Source organism: Strix uralensis, chromosome 4 (genome assembly GCF_047716275.1).
Source record: "Strix uralensis isolate ZFMK-TIS-50842 chromosome 4, bStrUra1, whole genome shotgun sequence".
NCBI classification, from domain to species: Eukaryota; Metazoa; Chordata; class Aves; order Strigiformes; family Strigidae; genus Strix; species Strix uralensis.
Window position 1 is genome coordinate 109,140,068 of NC_133975.1, and position 20,128 is coordinate 109,160,195.

Here is a 20,128-nt window from a genome sequence, read left to right on the forward strand (position 1 = left end):
CGTCCTCAAGATGAAATGTTTTTCCATATAGAAGGAGAAATTCTTGTATTCCAGCTATGTCTGTTGTCTCTTCTCCTCCTTCTGCAGACCTCTGAGAAGAATTTAGCCTCGATCTATGCTCTCCCATTAAGTTGTTGCAGAGAGCAGTAAGATTTCCCTTGAGTTGTCTCTCCTTGAGGCAGGGCAAACCCAGCTCTCTCAGCCTCTCCATACACATCACCTACTCCAGCACCTTGACTGTTGTGGTAGCTCTTTGCTGGACTCACTCCAGTATGTTGAAGCTATTTTTATACAGGGGAGCTCAATACTGGACAGAGTATTCCTGATGTGATCTCACAAGTGCCCATCAGGGAAAGAATTGCTTCCCTTGGCCTGCTCGCTGCATGCTTGCTAATACAGCCCAGGATGTGGCTGGCTTTTGCTGAAAGGGTAAGCACTGCTGACTTGTGCTCAGCTTGTCCACCGGGGCCCTCAGGTCTTCTTCTGTAAAGCTGCTTTTGAGCCAGTTGGCTCTCAACCTGTACTGTTGCATGGAGTAATTTGTCTTACTGTGCTCGCAGGGGTATACAGACACATGGTTTGCTCACTTAAGTACAAACACACATCACTGCTGCCTTCAAAGTGCCCAGATTTTTTAATGAGTTCATTCTGTGATACCCTCAATCAAGACTGCAAAAGTCTCTGTTTAAAGCAGACCTATCTCTTGAGGATGATATATGTTCATGTTGCAACACTGTGCTGTTTTGTCACCACTGTTTCATGCTCTGAGGGCACAGATTTTGCCATGTAGTTATTTTTCAAGAATGGTTATGATGAGTATTCTCCCTTCAGTCTTGTACTAATAAATTCTGGCTAATCTGTATTAGGATTACTAAATGAGACAAAATGAAGCAGAAAAATGCTCTTAATGTCAATGGCAATGGCACCAGCACTTGCCTTATGCAGCGGATTGTAAGCAATTATAGCTTGACTGCTTGTACAATCCAGTTATTCGTGCTCAGACTTGCTTTCACAGCTGGGAGTGAGAAAGGTGCTGCACTATGGAGTGGGGGGAATCTGTGTAGACTCCATTGTAAGTACCATTTTCCCCCAGATGGCACTGGTAGGGAGGGGCTACACACAGCCCTCCTGCAAGCTTTGCCATCACTGTCCTGTATTTCTTCCACCGGGCAAAACTGGGGTACACAGCTGGCTCAAGTGATGTGAGCCCAATATAGCAGCAGAGCTGGCTCTGAGTGACTGTGGAAGCCCAGGTACAGGAAAGCAGAGTTCCAGCTCACACAAAGGATTTTTATGGTATTCAAATACTGCCTCCAATTGCTAAGAAACTAGTTCAGTGGCTTTACTTACTGTACCTAAGAGATTTTTTTTCTTAATGAGGAAATAGTTCATATCATGTGCTGTGAATAAATTCCCCATGTTTATTTTTGCTGTACGAAAAAGATATGCTTGTCTAGTGCAGATTTTCTGGATAAGGTGATCAAACAGGCAAAGTTCTGAGATGTGGTTACCAGCAACATCATTAGTTATAGCTGTGGACAAAATGTTTTATGTGGACTTCCCTCATGCTCTCAGAGAAGGAAACTATAGGACACTTCAGGTGGCTCTCTTGTCTGTTTGATCTCTCATTCCATTGGAAGAAAGGGGCAGCTCTGTCAGGATGATATTCTGATGCTTGTCTTAAATTGCCTGACAGATGGGTTAAGAGAAGTTAGAATCTATATACTAGTCTTCGGGAAATGTTGGTTTCTTTTGGACAATGCATACATGATGGTCATGTTGTGAATAGTAGTTTTCCATCACTCTCCCAAAAAGAATGTGAGGTGTCTTATAGCAGTGTCTTTAAATGTACTTTTCCTAGACACTGTTGCATGCTTTTAAACGGTCCCTATGGTGACAGTGCTGCAGTGAAACCGAAAACACAGCGCTGAAATTTTTCAGTACGGAGGACCCTGCCGTTAATTCTCTTGATAGCCATATTACAAGAGGAGCTGTACAGTCATTAGCATGCCATGATATATAGTTTCATTAACAGTGCTGTGGGATTGCTTAGAAATTTCATGACAACCTTAAATCTCTTCTTGGCTGACTACTGAATAGTTCTTTTGTTTCCCTTTTTTTCCAGCACGAGATGAGAACACGGCCACTTTCCGTGGTTCCGAATACCTTTGCTATGACCTGTCGCAAAACCCCATCCAGAGCAGCAGCGATGAGATCACTCTCTCCTTCAAGACGTGGCAACGCAATGGGCTCATTCTGCACACTGGCAAGTCAGCTGATTATGTCAACCTGGCCCTGAAAGACGGTGCGGTCTCGTTGGTCATTAACCTGGGGTCTGGGGCCTTCGAGGCCATTGTGGAGCCAGTCAATGGCAAGTTCAATGACAACGCGTGGCATGACGTTAAGGTGACACGCAACCTGCGGCAGGTAATGGTGAAGGGGAGAAAATGCTGGGGAAAATTTCGTTCTGTTTTATTGGGATGGGCAGATGGGAGAGAGTAATGGAGAAATGGGGATGCTCAGTGGAATCACTAGTTTCTCCACCTTTTCTGGATCTTGGTATCTAAAGGACAGTGAAAAAACATTAGTTGATGGGAATTTATCCCGGTTGCAATATCTTCATTTCCACTTTATTAATTTTCTGTTTTTTTCCAGTTTGATTTAATAATAAAAACTTGTGACATAACTTTACTTTCATCTCCCTTTTCCTTTTCTCTTTTTTCTGTTCTTTCTTTTTTATTTTATTATTTCCTTAATTACGATTCAATCTTATCAGTAATATTCTTGTTGCATTTAATTACTGTGGGAACAGTCTTTTTCCAACAGGCAGTGCTCTACACTTCTCTTCTTTTTCTTTCAGTTTTGTTAATTAGTTTAACCATTGCCATGATGTCATAATTCTAATTCAGGAAGTCTTTTGGTTTTCCTTTACTTATTCTTTCCTTTTGTGTGTGATGTGAGTGTGCAGGTATGCAGGCTGGTGGGTACGTGTGTAATTATTTTAACTTTATAGCTTTGGAATTAATTGGCTGGAGTCTTTCTGAGTCTTCTTGATTCTCTGTTCTTCTTTCCTTCTTTTTGATTTTCCCCCCTTCTTTCTATAATGAGATTCTACTTTATTTCTTGTGTCTCTGCCTATGAGACTCTTCTGTTGGCTGTGAGGCCTGGAAAAGAGGAAGGAACAAAAAAGCCAAGCAAACCCAGATCAATCCAGCACCCTACAATTCTACTTTGGAAATTTTTTTCTGATTTTACCACTGTCATTTTGTGCATCTGCCTGCTGCTTTTCTAAGCAGACAGCTCTATCAGGTGACGTATTTGGTAGTAGGCTAGCCTTAAAATCCTGAAGCCTTCCTCATGAAATATAGATTCAGACATAAATAGATAAGATAAAATTAAATAACCTTGCTCTGAAAGCTGGTGTATATATCAAGTCACTAAGGCCCATCCACTGCATGATAAATGAGGTTTACTCTGTGAATAGGAGCTATTTGGTGTCTTGCTGATTGGTAGAGGCAGCAGAAATAGCTTGTAAACGAAGATATTAAAATCTGTTTGTGAAAACTGTGTGATCTGTTTATTTGCTCATTAATGTGAATATTATCACAACCCTTATTTGTTTCATTTAAGTTTATACAGTGCCATTTGCTGAGAAAACAGCTTTTGTGCTAACATTTTACAGTAGCTAAGATAAAATGTATCTGTGAGTATAGGATAATCAGTGCCAGGAATCAGAAACAGTCTCTACTAGTAGATGTCAGTGGATAATTTATCTGTTATGGGGATTTCATATCTTTCTTATAAATATTCGGGTTTGGGGCTGAAGATATTTATTTGTCTTTCCCATGTGAATCCCTGTATTTCTACATGCTCAGGATGTCTGGGTCTTCAATGAAAAATCTGTCATCAAACTTTCATGAGACTGCAGGGTTCTTACTTATGGCAACATGAGGCTGTTTTCAGTAGTTTATATGCAGATGCAAATATAATTTCTTATGCAGTGGATGGGTCTTAATGATCCTATTTCATTCAAACGTTCCCATCAGTCCAGTAAAGGGAGATGCACCAACTGGTTGAGGTTTGTCAGTGTGGAAGGGTAAGAATATATGGCTTTATTTGATGCATTTTTTATTTTTAGATGGTTTCAGAAAGGCTGGTCGCTGAATATCTCAGTAGAGCTCACTGGTCATTTTAGTTAATCATACCTTTTATTTCTGTTGGAACTCAGTATTCAATGGGCAAATGTGCCTGGAGCAAAATGAATCCTTGCTTCCTGCCAGGATTGGTTTGGGTCTTGAAGAAGCAGAAAGTGAGGAAGGGTTGCAGACAAAACTGTGGATGGGAAGTTTTCACTTTCTTTTCCTAATCTTTCAGCTAGTGATTTTTTTCTTGGTCCACGATTAAATGGAAATATGTCTATGCCTTTTCATCCTTGATTAGACCAGGACAGTGCTTTGGCAATTATTAGAAAGCAGGTGAGTCCCTTGCCAGTTGAGCAGCACCACAAATTTTTAATCCTCCTGATCTACTCACTATGGATGTTTTTATGTGATCCTGAATTCTTAAAGGGTCCAACTTGTCTGGGCAAGAGAGAGGATGTTTTAATAAGATGGCTGTGCACGTTTCAAAGAAAGGCCAGTCTTAAGATGAAATTAAAAATAAGTAGCAGAGGTGATTTGGGGTCCAATTCTATAGATAGGCGTGCCAGAATACAATTCACCCAGTAAATATCAATAATTCTGGAATGTTTTTGAGTCATCTTTTCCCTGGATACTTCCGTTGTAACTTCTGATCAACTTCAGTCTCAAAATTAAGACACTGACCCAAGACCTAAAAGTCCTCAGAAATTGTAATTGATGAGACCTTGAGGAGAAGCAATCCTGCTAGTCCTGAAAGTTGTTATCCAAAAATTATTGGTAAGTTTAACCACAGTTTTCAATAAGGAGAAACCTTGAATGCTGCAGCCTTCCTGTCAGGTCCTGTTCATTCTTACTTTTAATTGATATTACTAGGTATGAAAAAGTTTTAATACCCTTCAGTCTTCAGGATAAAGAGTTCGGAATAGATTGAAAACTTGAATGACTGATAACTCATTAATACCTGCCATGGACATTTTCAGGACACAACTAAGAATGGTCACTCTATATCTTGACCTTATAAATGCTTCATTTAACAACAACAAAAGATAAAGACACCGTTCTGAATAAAGCACAGAATGAACGAGTTTTGTTCTTCTCCATTCTGACAGCAGCTTCCAGCAGCTTATGTCTCCTGGTTTTGTCTGTGTGTACATGAGAGTTTCTCTATGTGTAAAATACTTAACCATTTTTCAGACAGTCTATGAACTTGTGAAGTCCTTTGATATCTTCATATAGGAGATGTAATAAAGGACAAAGATTATTTATAATTTATAAAATTATACATTTCATCTTTTATTGCATCCAATATGATTTTGTATATCCTGAGTAATTTTGTATGTAAGAAATTATCTCCTCTGTATCTTTCCTGACATAAATTCACCTGTAAAGTTGCAGCATAATATAGGTCACTTGGAAGTCTTTTTTCTAGCTGTGCTCATGTTCCCTCAAAAAACCCACCCCAAAACCAAACAAAAAACCCCAACAAAACCCATTGCCCCTGAATATTGAAACTTTATAAGGAAATCAGCTGCCTCCTTGTAGTTGGTTGAAAATATTGCACTGGAGATAAATATTTTTCTCTTTAAAAAGAATTTAAAAAAATTTAGAAATTCCAAGAAATATGATCCAAAGCTAAAACAATTTCAGGTAAATGGGCTATCAGCAGCTTCAGGATGCCATCTAGTCTTTTCCTCTGCTCTTTTTTGGGGTTGGGAGAAGGGGGAGGAGGATTTGCATAATTTTTTGGCTGTTCCCAGAATTAGAGCAGAACTTTAAATAGCTGGACTTTTGCCCAGTACTTTTTGGAATTGTTAAATGTTTTGTAGCTAAGCTAGGAGAGTACTAAGTGCTGCTTTTTTTTTTTTTTTTTTTTTTTTAATCAAATGACTATCACAGCAGTTAATCTCCTTAGAGACAAACCAAGTGAACCCACAGATTCCCTTGAGTAGTGATTGTTAATGTCAAAGCAAATCTCCTTGTTTATTTTCTTATTATTTCTGTTAAAACTAAGCCCTCTTTCTGCCTTGTGAGAAACCTTTACTAGAAATAGGATCATGGCTGTATTTTACCAGGGCTTTCAGAGCATGTTTGGGGCTATGTGGTCTGGTGGGAGGAGGAGGCAGAGCTGAGGAGACTGAAGGTCAGACTTCCCATATCTGTCTTCAGATCTGCTGCTGACACTCTGTCTCATTTTTATCATGCTCTTCCCCTCTGTCCCATACTCCAACACCCTTGTTTGTAAAAATGGATTTACTAACACAACATATCACTATGAGACTTCTTTGATGAAGAATTCAGGAGTTTGTGCTTGTTATACCCAAGTACAGAATGTACTTCATTCCCCCAGATAAATAAAATAGACTTGGGACATTATGTTCAATGCAACAAAGTTTTCACAAACTTCCTTAGTCAATGTACAACTCCCTGAAATTTGCAAGCAGATATTTTTCACATGAGGCAGCATAGATCTTGCTTGTGTAATTTAGGATATTTCTTGCCAACTTCAGTCACACTGGAACAAGGACTTGGAGCCTTCATGGGCTCCGCTTCCTTATTAACACTGAAGCTAGTCACTATGCAAAAACTGCTGTAAAGATCTTAAGTTCCCCAACTGTTAAAAAGCAACCAAGAAACAATGCATAGGTTTGAACAGTTGGCATCTCCATGCCTTGGGAGGGATTAAGAAATCATCTGCAAAGTTCTGCTAAACTCAAGTAAGTGAACTGACTGGTGAATTCTCCTAGCTCCTCTGTAATATAGATGCAGTATAACAGGGGAGACACTAAATGTTGTCATTCTTCTGTCTTCAACCTTGACACAAGTGACACAATTCTTCCTACACAATCCCTCGACACATTTCTTCCTATAGTAGGAGAGGTTCAATTCCTATACTCTCGGATGACAGAAGTGAGCTACAGGCAAACAGCCAAGCACAGGCATTTTTTTGTGCTTCCCCTGAAAGTCACAAGCTCACCTGCTGTAAAGACACCTGCAGACTGGGAAACTTGGAAGGAAGACGCAGAGTCTTGGACTCATCTTCATCTGTATCCTCCAGCCAAAGGAAATATTGGCCCGCTTGTGATACTCTGCAACACTTGAGTGTAGTGAGGCTTGGAAGAGAAGCAGGAATGTAAGTGGGTGGAAGAAGGGAGTTATGGTTGGGTTTGTGTTGAAGGGGCTAACTGTGTGCTGTGTGTACATATCTGAGGGTAAGGTTCTTGTTTGAGGAGAGCACTTTGATGGGCATTTGAAGAGTAAGTATTGCACTGTTCTAACTTTGCTTCAGTCCTGGATAATGTATATGAGGGTTGAAGTTAATGACTAATACCAGGGTGGGAAGACTAGGCAGCACCCTTCTTCTTTACAGTCTAGATGGCATGGTTCCCCATAGAGTCCTGGTCATATTGTCTTCTTTCTCACTTTGTGTGTCTCAGGTGCCCCACACCTTTTTTTGAAAGACTAACACTAGACCATTCATGCAATGTGTCATTTTTACTAACCAACTAATGTACTAACACCCTAACGACTCATCTTTGCTTTTAGTTATTTTAATTAACAATCGTTCTGTTCACGATTTTTTAATTTCCTTTCTTCCCCCTTTTCCGCAAAGCACTCAGGCATTGGACACGCTATGGTAAACAAACTACATTGTCTGGTAGATATCATTCTTATTGTCTCTTTTTTTGGGTTTGCCGTGTGTTACCTGCCTTTTCCTCTCCCTACCCCCTCTTTTCCCCCCCTCCTTTATACTTACTTCTTTCTTTAATTTTATTTTAGTTTCATTGAAAATACTTTTTTTTTTTTCCTCCCCCCCCTTTTTTTTTTCTTCTTTTTTAATGGAAAAATGAGCAACAAAAGCAACTGACACAACTCTTCTGGAAATGGGGTTTGGACATTTCTTTCATTGGTTTCTTCACCTCCCTCTTTAGTTCTTCTTTGCCATTCCAGTGATAAATTGTTGAGTTTTTTGTGCCTTGCTTTTGCATTTAGCTTTCTCTCTTTTGCTTTGGTTTTTCATTTTGCTTTTTTCTCCCCTTTTGGTTTTTGTTTTTAACTCTGAAGGTTTCTAGATCAGAACCATTGCAGGGCCTCTAGTCCATGGTGGTGAAGGCTCTCTTTTTCTCTCATCCTTTTGTTGTGGCAACGGCTGTTACAGGCAAACTGGCCGGAGTTGTCCTCTTTCTCCTGATTTTCCCCTACTTCCCTCCCTCCTTTTTCTCTCCTCCTCCTCCCTCTTGCTCTCTCTCTCACTTTCTCTCTCTCTCTCTGACCTCTACCTGCCGTGGCCGACAGGAGCTCAGCCGGTTGTTTGTTTCAGTACACACTCTGCATGGCATGTCCACGTCTGGTGACTCGCCCGTCTCCTTCTGGCCTCGATCTATTTTCCTCCATCTTCCCTTTAAACCACTAACAACATCTAAGCAAAACACATCAAGTTCACTTGCTCCTCTTCCTCCCTCTCCTTCCATCTCCCATCTCCCTCCATGTGTTTGGGGTTAGAGGGTTTTGGGACATTTCTGTTTGGTTTTGAGTTGTTTGATTATTATGGGGTTTGTTTGGTATTTTTATTTTTGATTGCATGCGAGTGTGAAATAGTTTTCTCTCTCTCTCTCTCTCTCCTCTCTCTTTTTTCCTGTCATCTTTCTGGGCTCCAGATATATTGGCATGACATGTCAGTGTGCAGTGTGTGCACGCTTTGTGTTTTCTTTCTTTCTCATCTGTGCTTCTCTCACACTTGTTGGTGTGTAGCTGATTTATTTTGATTTATTTTGATTTATTTTATTTTGATTTATTTCCTATTTATATTTTTGTTATGAGTTAGTTTGTAATATACTTTTTTTTTTTTTTGTGGTGGGTGGGTGTGTCTCTAGGTACATGGCATGCACATCCATAATGTATTGAAAGTGAGATCCTTCCCCCCCTCCCTGAATGCATGATCATCAGTGTGCCGTGAGCAAAAGAAACATAAAAAATAAAAAATACCAACCTCGTCTTCATTAGTGTTTTTTTTTTTTTACTAACAACCATAACTAACTGTAATCATTAAAAGAAATACTAATTAATCATAAAATCAGCTAATATGAGAAATTGCTTTCAAGGACAGTTCCATTTTCTGGCCTGAATAGATGGAAAGCATCTTGATGGGTAGATTGTCAGGTCAGCCTGACAGTGCTGATACACCAGAAAAGGGAGAAGCAGATGCTGGAGCATTTCCATTGTGGGTGAAGCAGACCAGAAAATGGAGCTTGGCTGATCTAAAAAAATACATACCAAATCTCAACAAAATCCTTAATAAAACTAACATAAAATTATAGGGGAGGTAATTTCTTCTGTTAAGGATTGTAAGGTCATTGCTGGGATTTTCTTTGTTGTGTCCCTTGAACAGGTGACAATCTCTGTGGATGGCATCCTTACCACCACGGGCTACACACAGGAGGACTACACCATGCTGGGCTCCGATGACTTCTTTTACGTGGGAGGGAGCCCCAGTACTGCTGATTTACCTGGCTCTCCAGTAAGCAACAACTTCATGGGCTGCCTCAAAGAGGTAACTATTTCAAATTAATCTTGTTTCTGTGCTTTTGGTTTCTCGAAGTCATTGCTCTTTCCTGCTTTTCATTACACGCTCAATGGCTTTCCCTGATGCTGAATTTTGCACTGATACCGCAACAGCTCTGTAAGGATAAACTTGTCATTTAGCTGGACAGAAGGCATCAGCCACAAAACTCAAGAGCTTATGGTCAGAATTAGACTCCTAGAGCTTGGATTACAGAAAAAATACCAACGGTAGTGGGAGAAGTGTCTTCTGTAAGCTGTTAACCATTCAGAAGAAAGCATTACAATCTTCTAGGCACTGAGGCAATAACCATTAAAAAAGATAAATGGCCTTTGATTGCAAAGCAGTATTTTTGGGTGAAAAAATCATAATCAGAAGCTTATTTAGGATATTTTTTTAAGATTTTACCTGGGAATATAGTTGTCAATTTTCTAGGAAGATACAAAGTTAGAATAAACTGGAAAAATAAAAGTTGGAGATAGCATAAAATATATGTGTAAATTATGCGAGGGTAATGGAGATGCAACAATAATGTGGCGTATGGACTTGAAGTGTACTGTGTTGGTAAATCCATGCAGCAGACTTGCTTCATTGGTCAGGAATAGCTAGCTGGCTTCCAAAATCACGTTGACTCACGCTGGCTGGCTGCCCTTGTCATATAGTTAATCCACAACTTTGAGAAAATCCACACATGGGTAATAGAGATTGGACTGCCTGGCTAGCAGCAAGAACCAGAATGGTGTTCGCTGGGGGCCGGGGCAGGGGGAAATAATAAATTAAGCCTCAGCCCAGATCTGAAACTTGGTGCAGTTGTTTGGGTGTTATACCCTGCAGACAGCTTTTGTCTTCTTTCTTATCTCTTCTAATAGAATTTGTGATGATCACTGTAATTAATGGTGATACCAATATTGACATCTCCAAAATGTGTTATAGAAAGCTTATTGAAAAACAGGCTTAAGTTTTCTGTCAGTCAGCTTCCTAGCTAGCCTGGAGTAAGTGTTTCTTGCGAGAGTTTTCTCCCTAATGTTGTGATTCTGTACTAATACTGTTTTTCACAGGGTGTGTCTGGGATGGTCTAATTTTATTTGCAGCCTGGAGGGTTGTCATAATATCCTCTCTGTATGAACATTTAACATCAGAGGGATGTTAAAACTCAGCAGGGCTGAGTTTTCATACAGAAGTCATGGAACAGCAATGCTGAGCTAGATGTTCTGTGGCTGTAACTGCCTGACAAGTTACCATCCTACTGATGCTTGACTCGTGGTGTCAGGGGTTGTATGTTACATGCCAGTCCTTTGATGTGAGCAATGGCTGTCAGTTTGGAGCTGTTCTCCTGCCTGACCTCTGGGTTAGTTAAGGGGATGCACATATGCTGGAAAATCTTACATAGGAAATGAAACTGCCTTGCTGAATACAAACTGTCATACAGAGATCAAATCCTTCTGTTTTCATCTGCAGAGCCTTCGGCCTGATTTTCATAGGCACTGAGCATCCCAGTTTGATTGAAAGCAAGAGGAGATACAGCTTCTTAGTGTCTCTTTAAATCAGGATCTTAATTTTATTTATGAATGCTATGAACATAACACTTAACAGAGGCCATTTTTATGTGTGCTTTAAGTCAAGCCAATGGAGCAGAGAAAGCAGTGACAAGAAAATCTTCAGCATCTTTATTATTTATATAATCATTTGTATTCTATTAGCTTGCACAATGTGCTAAGAGCTGCTTACATTGCCGTCCCAGGCTCATAATGCTCTGTGAGAAGAAAAACCCAAGCAACCACTTAAGAATGAGAGGAAGAGGAAGAAAACAGATAATCATAATGTGCTTTGTAATCTTCACTTGACTAGGCAGTGACAGGAGATGTGTATGAGCAGCTGTCTTGACTTAAAGACAGGCTGGTGCTGGCTGGATTTGAGCTATAGTCTGCTTAATAGCAACCTGCTCTTAGTAGTGGTCCAGTATGCTGCTGTGAAAATGTGCCCAAAATGTACCTTGCCTGGCCTTTGAGGACAAATCCAGTATACACTATTAACTAAACATAAGTGTAGTGCAGGGTTGTCAGGGGAGGCACCTGGAAATGGAATGAATGGAGAAATGTAATATTTCAAAAAGAAAGCCATGTTACTAATTAGCATTTTGCATTTCCATTCTGTCATTCCTCCAGACCCCTTAGGCCACAGGATGAGTTACTGCAGGTATCGCTAGGAAGCTTAAGGAAGCTGACCTGCTTTTCCTCAGTTCTGGTTCTGGCAAGTGGAGGTGATGGGGAACTGTGATTAACAGAGAAAGAGCAGCTCTAGATGACTGTCAGAATCCTGACAAAATCCAGAAGTGCTGCTGTAACACTGATACCTGCACAGAGCAGGGTCTGACCAGAATAGATAGCCTGTATAGGCTGAGAACAACTACATTGCATATGTAGTGAGTTACTCCCAGACATCAAAGCAGGCAGTGCTTCCATTAAGTGGAGCTTTGGATGAGCTGAGCAGAAAACAGTTTGCCTGGTGAATTTTCTCCCAGGGTTGGTTTCCTCTTCTTTCCTTTGCTAGGGATGAAAACACTGATGGCAAAGGTAGCAGGATCAACCCGAGATCCACCTGGAATTAGGGGATGGAATTGCGTCTTTTCTTTATGTTTACTTCTGAAATGCCAGAGTATATCTGTGCAGTGCAAGGCAGCATGGTATGAAAGAAACCTGAGCTGGCTCGAGAGAGCTAGAATATCTGTGGGGATCAGACTGACCCCCTGGGGCAGACAGCTTTGATCCTTGAAGAGGCAGAACTGGGTTAGTGCAGTGTTTGTGTGCCCATATTATTTCTGGTTCCAGGACTGGCTACAGGGAACTTTACTTGGCTCTTTGCATAACATGGCAGTGTATTTCATAAATCAATCTCTATAGGTTATGTTTTAAAATTTTTTCTCTGTGGCCAAAAAGAATGCTCATCAGCCAGTACTGGATGAGCTTGAGCTTTCAAGAAAAATATTCTAAGCTAAGGAAGTTAGACCAAGGGGTAGGATAGACTGTAATAGCAAATAATTGTTCCTTTCAGTTTATGCTTTCTGGTAGAGCAATGCTCTTTTTTCCTACTAAAGTCCTAGCTATGCAACCACCTGTTCCCAGAGACAGCACATCCCGAGTGGATTGCACTGCTGTTTGTAATGGTGAAGAACATCTTGCCGAGCCCTGTACTGTTCCCTTGAAGGTGTTAAAGCAGAATGGTCTATTCCTACTCCTCTGCATTTGTTGAAGACTTCTCCTAGGGATATCTAACTTTCCTAGGAAGGCAAAGGGATTGATGCAGGCTTTGGAGTGAAACTTTCAGTCTTCCCCCTGTAATCTCTCTTATTTCATCTGGACTGCATGAGCCTCACAATATAGCAACCAAACTGCTGACATGGGAGCTAAGAGAGCTCCTTGAGTGGAGCGTTGCCTTCCCACTTCCTCTGAGATTACATGCAGGTGCTGAAGTGCAATGGGGCAGAGTGCCTAATGACTCTCTCTGCCCCTTTGCAGCTGGTAAGGACTTCTCCACTCAACTGGGGTTGGTGGTAGGAGGAGGGGTAGCTCTGGTAGGGTAGACACTTCATGTGGTCAGAGTCTAAGCCTTGACTAGGAGGAATTTGAGTTCATAAGAGTGTGTTCCTGGCAAGGAACTAAGGGTCTCAGTGCTCCTCTGCTGCAGTATCTATATAAACTGTGGTGAAGTTAACCATGTTTTCTTTGAATTGTCTGAGCTAATGTTTCCTCTTTTCAGTATAGAATAGATCCTCCTGCCTCTTCTTTTCTGTGTGGCTACAGGTTCGGACTGAAGAGATTCCACTAAGTTGATAGCAGTAATATACTTAAATCATAAATCCACGCGCTGAATGTGTAGTTCAGGTTGGGTTTTTTCCTCCCATTTTAATCAGAATTAAAGATGTCCCTATGTCTGTTAGCACTGTTTGTTTTACATTTCTCCGTGGCCATCCTGGCAATGTTGCAGTATACCTGATACGGTAATGAGGGAGCAAGACTGGAAAATAGAAGTAACTTTTTCCCACGAAAATTATAAAAAGCAGAATATGCAAATAGGGCCTTACACAGACATCAAACATGGACATTGCATTGTGTTTGCATAGAATCTAAGGCTCTCTGGACTTTTAGTCTTAAGATAAATTGTTCTAGAGGAACTCTGAGGGGAAGCTGGTGTATTTCTTATCGTGGAGGAAACCAGATATAGAGAGGGCATAGGACGAGGTACGAAGCACATGTGAGGCATGGGAGCAGAAATGTTTTTAATGGGTGTCAGAGGAGTGACAGTGCTTTAAGAGTCAGTGAATGGATAAACAGAAGTACTGCCTGAAGGTGGAAAGGGAAAAGGATTCATTGACCGTTTTTAGAGACACCCGTGTGGCCAGAAGAAGGTAGGACAAGAAAGGTAATGACAAACAGCTATGTTTTGCATGTACTGGAGAGTCTCGGGGAGGAAGTTCCAGTAATTAGGGATGGAGGTGGAGAGTGGCTGGGTGAGAAATTTAGCTGTGTAGGCAAAGAGGGAAAACTGGATTTCAATCTCTGAATGCTAGAGAAGGGAGAGAATCAGAATATTTCATAGGCTCTATTAGGGAGCCAGCCATTCAAATTCGATTTATTTGGAACAGTACTTTAGATGGTACAGATGGAGGTGCTTCAGAAGACCCTATGGTCATCCCTAGAGAATGCATATGCATGAGAGAATTTATGAAATCTTCATATTTTTATAGCAATGCTGTATTAAAATCTCAATTTTAAATGTTGATTGGTACTAACAGCTTGATGGAAGCAGTGAGGTTTGCATATGGGTGGAATATGGCAGAAATTATTGCAGGGGTCAGGCACCATCTGGCTGTGATGGGAGAAAGCTGTGAAAGCTTAGATCATTTCTCTCTGCAATTTAACTGCTAGGAGCCAGATTTCCAAATGGTTCATGAGTGTGCCCAGTTGCTGTATGTACATCTCGATGCTATCTGCAAGCCAGGTCTTTTTCAGGCCTATTTGCATGTGTAACGACGATGTGGTTTCTGTTTGGGGATGAGTTTTTCTGGTTGGAGTGTCACACTGGGAGGAGACTAAAGGTGCAGATAGAAGGCCTAAAATGCCGAGGCAGAGAAAAGCAGCCTGAATGTCAAGAGGGCAGATGGAGGAAGTTGCAGTTTTAAGAGCCCCCTCCCTAACAGAGAGGCCAGATAGCCCAAAAGCTTTTGGGTGCCCAAGATCCCCTTCCACAGCAGTGATTTAACAGAGCCCCAGGAATGCATAAGAGAAGAGTTAGGAATCAACTTTGTGAGGAATTTCACTGATGCACTATGGAGGAAGTTACCACATGAATGGCACTAATTGCCTTCACATTTTGGTCCAACACCGCTGCTTCAGCTGGTCTATTGTGTTTGGACCAGTCTGTTTCCCTTCTGTATTACTTAGTGAATTTAATGCTTGAAAAAGAAAGGGAGGGGCTAATGGTACCGTGTGGAAGAAAGACAAAGCATGGCCAAAGGCTGAATATGATTCCTGTCCTCAAAATATGTCATCCTCTTACTCTTGGTGTCCCACTACTATTCTCTGCCAGAGTGTCCCCAATAGTCCTGATGATGATGACCCTGATTCCCAAACTTTCAGATCCAGAGGCCTGGAAAGTTTTTGGTTTCCCCTCACTCTTAAATTTCCAGTTGCATTACTGCTGCTGCGGTGGATCAACCTCCTGTTGCAGTTCTAGGCTGTGTGTATCGGGAGTCAAGAATATCTGCATTTTCTCTGTGCATCTGCAGAGCATCCAGCACAAGGCCTTCATCATGTTTTTGAGTGCCCTTGTAGAAACATAACAACACAGTGGCTTGGGAGACACAACAGGGGCGATGTTGGCCAGCATTTCAAGCAGCTACTGCTGAAGTTCATGAAGATACTAAGAAAAAACATTTCTGGACAGATTTAATTTGGAGGTGGGAATGGAGGCACTTGAAGCTGAGAGCAATGTAATACAAGGCCAGATGCTGAGACAATCCTGAACAGACCAATAGATGGGGAGGGGAAGATGATAGTGTCTTCTCATCAAGTAATGCTTATAAGCTTAGTTCCTGAGCTGGTTTGCATTTGATATTTCTGTATTACCTCAGAGTCAGAAGGGATATATGGTTTGGCAATAGAACATTTCCCAGGCTGTCTGCTGGCTGCCAACACATGTTGGATGCTTGGGCATGAATCCTGCAAGACTTTGTGATACACAGTGAAGAATACCTTGTGCTTTCTTGTATGAGAGTGGGACATAATATGAAGTCAAGGTGAGCAAGAGGCTTTCTGAACTGAGCATCTGAAAACTGAAGCACATTGCACATCTACCTCTGGGTTTTTTGACAGCACTGAAAAAGTAGCAACATTTTGAGAAGGATTGTTTTTAAACAAATTTTTTTGTCTTACTGGAGGAACTTCTGTTGCCCTGCCAGACCTCTGCTGTGCTGCCAGAAGGAGTGGCATTGTGCCTCCCTTGTTCTGCTTGCCTATATATTTACATGCACACACCATCCTATAACTGTAAAAGATTGGATCATGCCAGCCTCTTTTCTCAGGAATAACTACTAGAGTGAAATTTACCCTATGCACAAGTGTAGGAGAAAATCTATAATACCACTTATGTCAAACCAGGCATAAGTAAAGTAAGTCTTCTGTGGTTCATGGTCCCAATGCTAACATTTAGCAGAGTGATGAATGTCAGCCTCTCTGGAGAAGGCGCTTGATTCAGTTGATTTTGCTAGTGGCTTTTTTAGGGAATCATTCAGCAAGGATGGGAGAAAAGAGGATTGATTGTTCTGTGAACCAAAGGCAAGGCAGTCCTTCCAACATGGAAAGTCTATGCCCATCCTGTGAGCCAGGGAGAACAGAAGAGAGAGGATGCAGATTTCTGTGCAGTGTCTATGAGTCATGGGTGTTGAAATGTCAGAGGTGAGTTTTTGTGATGCACCTGGAGCATGCAGAGAGGAAAGCATCCCGTGGTACAGTATTGCAATGTCAACATTTTACAATTAATTCATCTGAAGGGGTTTAGGCGTAGAGGAACAAACTACCTAGCGTTCCCTGTAGTCTCTGAGCTTGTTCCTATTTAATACTCTTTTGAGTGAATTCCCTTAACTTTCCCCTCTTCCTAAACACCAAGAAAGTAGAATATCTCAGACTGAGAGCTCCCAGGAGAAACTCAGATCAGAACGTCCCAGTCAGTTTGACATGACAAATTAATATATTTGGCTTTGAAGTATATTTGCATAGTGTCTAATGTTTTTTTCTAAACTGTGATTCTTGTGAATAACAAGGATCTCACATAGAAAATCCAGTGGTACAGAGTTTGCTGCACTGTGACCCTATACTTAGTAAATACATGTACTAAAAGTCTAATTTATAATGATGAATAATATTAGCTCATAGGACCCTTTGTCCAAAGAGTTCAGTAGGTGGCTTTTTCAAAGCAGCCTCAGAGATTTTGGCTTCTACCAAACCATTAGCTAAAATACAGTACCAGAGGGAGTAAATGTCATTATCCTCTTCCTTCAAATGCTATAACTGAGGCACTGATGTGATATGTCTTGGTCACTATCATACAGCCTGTCACTGGTAGAGCAATAGATAAAAGAGGGATATCCTAGCTATTGCTCCATCTCCTTTTGTTGCTCTTCCTCTTGGCAGGGAGAGCCTATGTCCTCAGTACAGCGTAAGAGTCAGAACTGACTGATACTCTTACTGGAGAATACTAGATGTTCCTGGAATTACTGCACCCTTGTTTCTCAGGGGAATTTTCTTCTTCACCATAATATTTACCAATTTCTTCTTGTTTTATCCTTGATTTCTTTATACATTCCTGTCAAGATGACAAGGGGATGAATGTGAAAAACAAACTTTGGAAGATTGCACAGGGCATATATAGGTTATGTCAAAAGCATATCTTAACTTGCCAGCTGAACCGTTGCTGACTGGATATGAAATACTCCTCTACTTTCTCTTAAGAGTCAGCTCGGGTGACAAAATGAAGGAAAAATCCAGAACAGGCCGTACTCCCAAGCAATCTAAGTAGCTGAGGTTGAGGCTGGGGACTGTTCAAATGAAGATCAGTCCTGAACAAACAGTTGGCATTGCAGCTCATTTTTGAAAGTAAGCAAGGTTTGATGGGAGTTTCTCTGCTTTGTGCCGTTTCCATTGGATTTCAGTCCAAGATATTAGGAACTGCATCATAAGTGCAGTGTATCTTAGGAGATTTCTTCCAGGTCTGACCAGAATGGGAAATGATCTTCCTATTATGGATCCAGTTAACACTTAAACTTTAAGGGATTTGGGAAGACTCTTTAATGAAGTACATGTTGCTCTGTGCATTCCAGAGGTTAATATTTCACTTTCTCGTGTTCTCACATTTTTAGTAAGGATTAATGGCCTGGCCCACAGGAACTAAAATCAGTAGTCTTGTCAGGTGTATTGATGTGCTGTCAGTGCTGAAGCTTTGCTTTAGCTAGGGAGTTATTCAAAGCATCTTTTCTTCACATAGGTTAGCCCTTGCCTACCCTACAGAAGAAAGGTTTCTGCTAGCACTATTGTCTTGCCTCATGCATGACACAGAAAAGAACTTTGTCAGCTTGACTTGTTTGCATCTATAGCAAGAGTTTTGCTGGCATAATGATTTTGGATGACGGTTTGTTGCAAAATAATATAACCTAAGTTCAATTATTGATCGGTGTCTTTCACCACATCTTTCTGACCTCATAGAAAGTGAAAGAGTAATGTACTCATGACATGTCCATATATCCATGAAGATTGTTCCTGTTAAGCAGGAAAACAATTTGGAATTGCTTCATGAAAGTAGTCTTTAGTGAAGGAATTTGAATATGAAAATGAAGTGGTAGAATTACTTTTCAGTTAATAAAACATGGGAGATCCAAAGACAGGAGCTGAAGTTTCAGCTGACTTTGTACAGGAGATGGAGGAGATGTTATTTTGTCATCTGCGTACTGAAACAATCACTAGGCTCCTAAAATTTTTTCTTTAACGAAGTTCACATAGCAAAAGCTCTAGAATCCTACAAGCACCATTTGCTTTTTTTTCACAAATTAAACAACTAGAGGTTCTAGTTAAGATCACGTTTATTACAGTATGGTATCTTGTTCTCTGGAACTCTTATCAGTAGACAGACAGCAGCTTGCAGGCATTCTGGGTCAGCCACAGTGCAGACATTTTGTTGGGGAGTTAATTTAAAGGATAATTCACATATCAACAGTTCAGTGGCATTGAACTCCTATGTTACTGCACTCTTAGAAAGTTTACAAATGTAATTAATGGCCAAAGTCTGATTAATAAAGTATATATGTAGATTGAGCACACATTTTAAAGCAAGCATTGATGAGCAAACATAGATACTGAAACTTTCTGTGCAGAAGGCGTAAGAGGCATCTTTTTGCAGGGCTGTTTGAACTATGTACTGCCACCATGCTCATAAACTAAAGAGAATCCCTGGAGCTAGAACAAAGTGTGATCTAACCCAGTCTAACTCTTTCCAACTGCCACTGGGACAGGTACCTAGGGAGGAAACCAGCAGCGGAGGTTGGTGCCACTACTGAGCAGCGTAGCCAGCAGGCTGATGTGTCGCACCAGTAATAAAGTGACTGAATCCCAACTGATCCATCCTCATGTGGCCCTCAGTCCTGGTGCTATGGACACCTGTGCTTGTTTTGTGGCAGGACTATCAGGAGTAGGCTTGTCTTTCTTGCGTAATGAACCTGACTCCTGCTGAGCTTCTGTACCTGCAAGGGATGTGCCATGTGCTGTTGTTCAGAAAATGAGAGTGTTTACAGGTGTAGAACTACATTCATATAGGCAAATTCAGAAAATATAATGTGGATTGAAGCAATATAGCCTGTGCTGTGGGCATATAATAAAGTTAATTTGTAACCCAGGCCCTAAAGAATGGAAATATTAAAGCAACAATCCTTGCACACATATGTGATCTAATCCATCTCCATTCAAGAATGAGCAAACTAAGACAGGATACAGAGTACTGATGGACAAACATAGCTGCGTCCAAAGTCATGAGCAGAGCAGTGGTGATACTCACAGAGGTTACTGTAGCAAAGATTTCTGGCTTTTTCTTATTCCGTTAGCCAAATGTGGTACTATCCTAATGGATGCTGTATCTTAACTTTGGCTGTCCAAAGCCCAATATTCTCAGCTTGTGATGAAGGTAAATGAGCTTCTTTTGCTTTGCTTGGCTTTGTAGTTCACTGAGCTTAGTAAACTCTTGGTTTGGGTGAATACTGAGTTAGAAATAGGAGATGTACTTTTATTTGTCAATCCTTATGTTGCATTCAAGAGATTGCTAAGGATCAATCCTATACTGTCAGATAGAAATACAGACAAGAGTAGTCTTGGAGAGTCAGGATCTGCTGTAT

General features: G+C 40.9%; 1 protein-coding gene across 1 annotated transcript in view; it reads left to right on the forward strand.

Moving 5' to 3' along the window:
• The window catches only part of NRXN3 (neurexin 3), a 1,036,119-nt gene that overhangs the window by 270,107 nt on the left and 745,884 nt on the right, over positions 1 to 20,128 (forward strand). Inside the window, exons 5-7 of the mRNA XM_074868521.1 lie at positions 2,126 to 2,427; positions 7,750 to 7,773; positions 9,526 to 9,687. Coding sequence (XP_074724622.1) covers positions 2,126 to 2,427; positions 7,750 to 7,773; positions 9,526 to 9,687 — 488 coding nt within the window. The remainder of the gene's footprint in view (positions 1 to 2,125; positions 2,428 to 7,749; positions 7,774 to 9,525; positions 9,688 to 20,128) is intronic.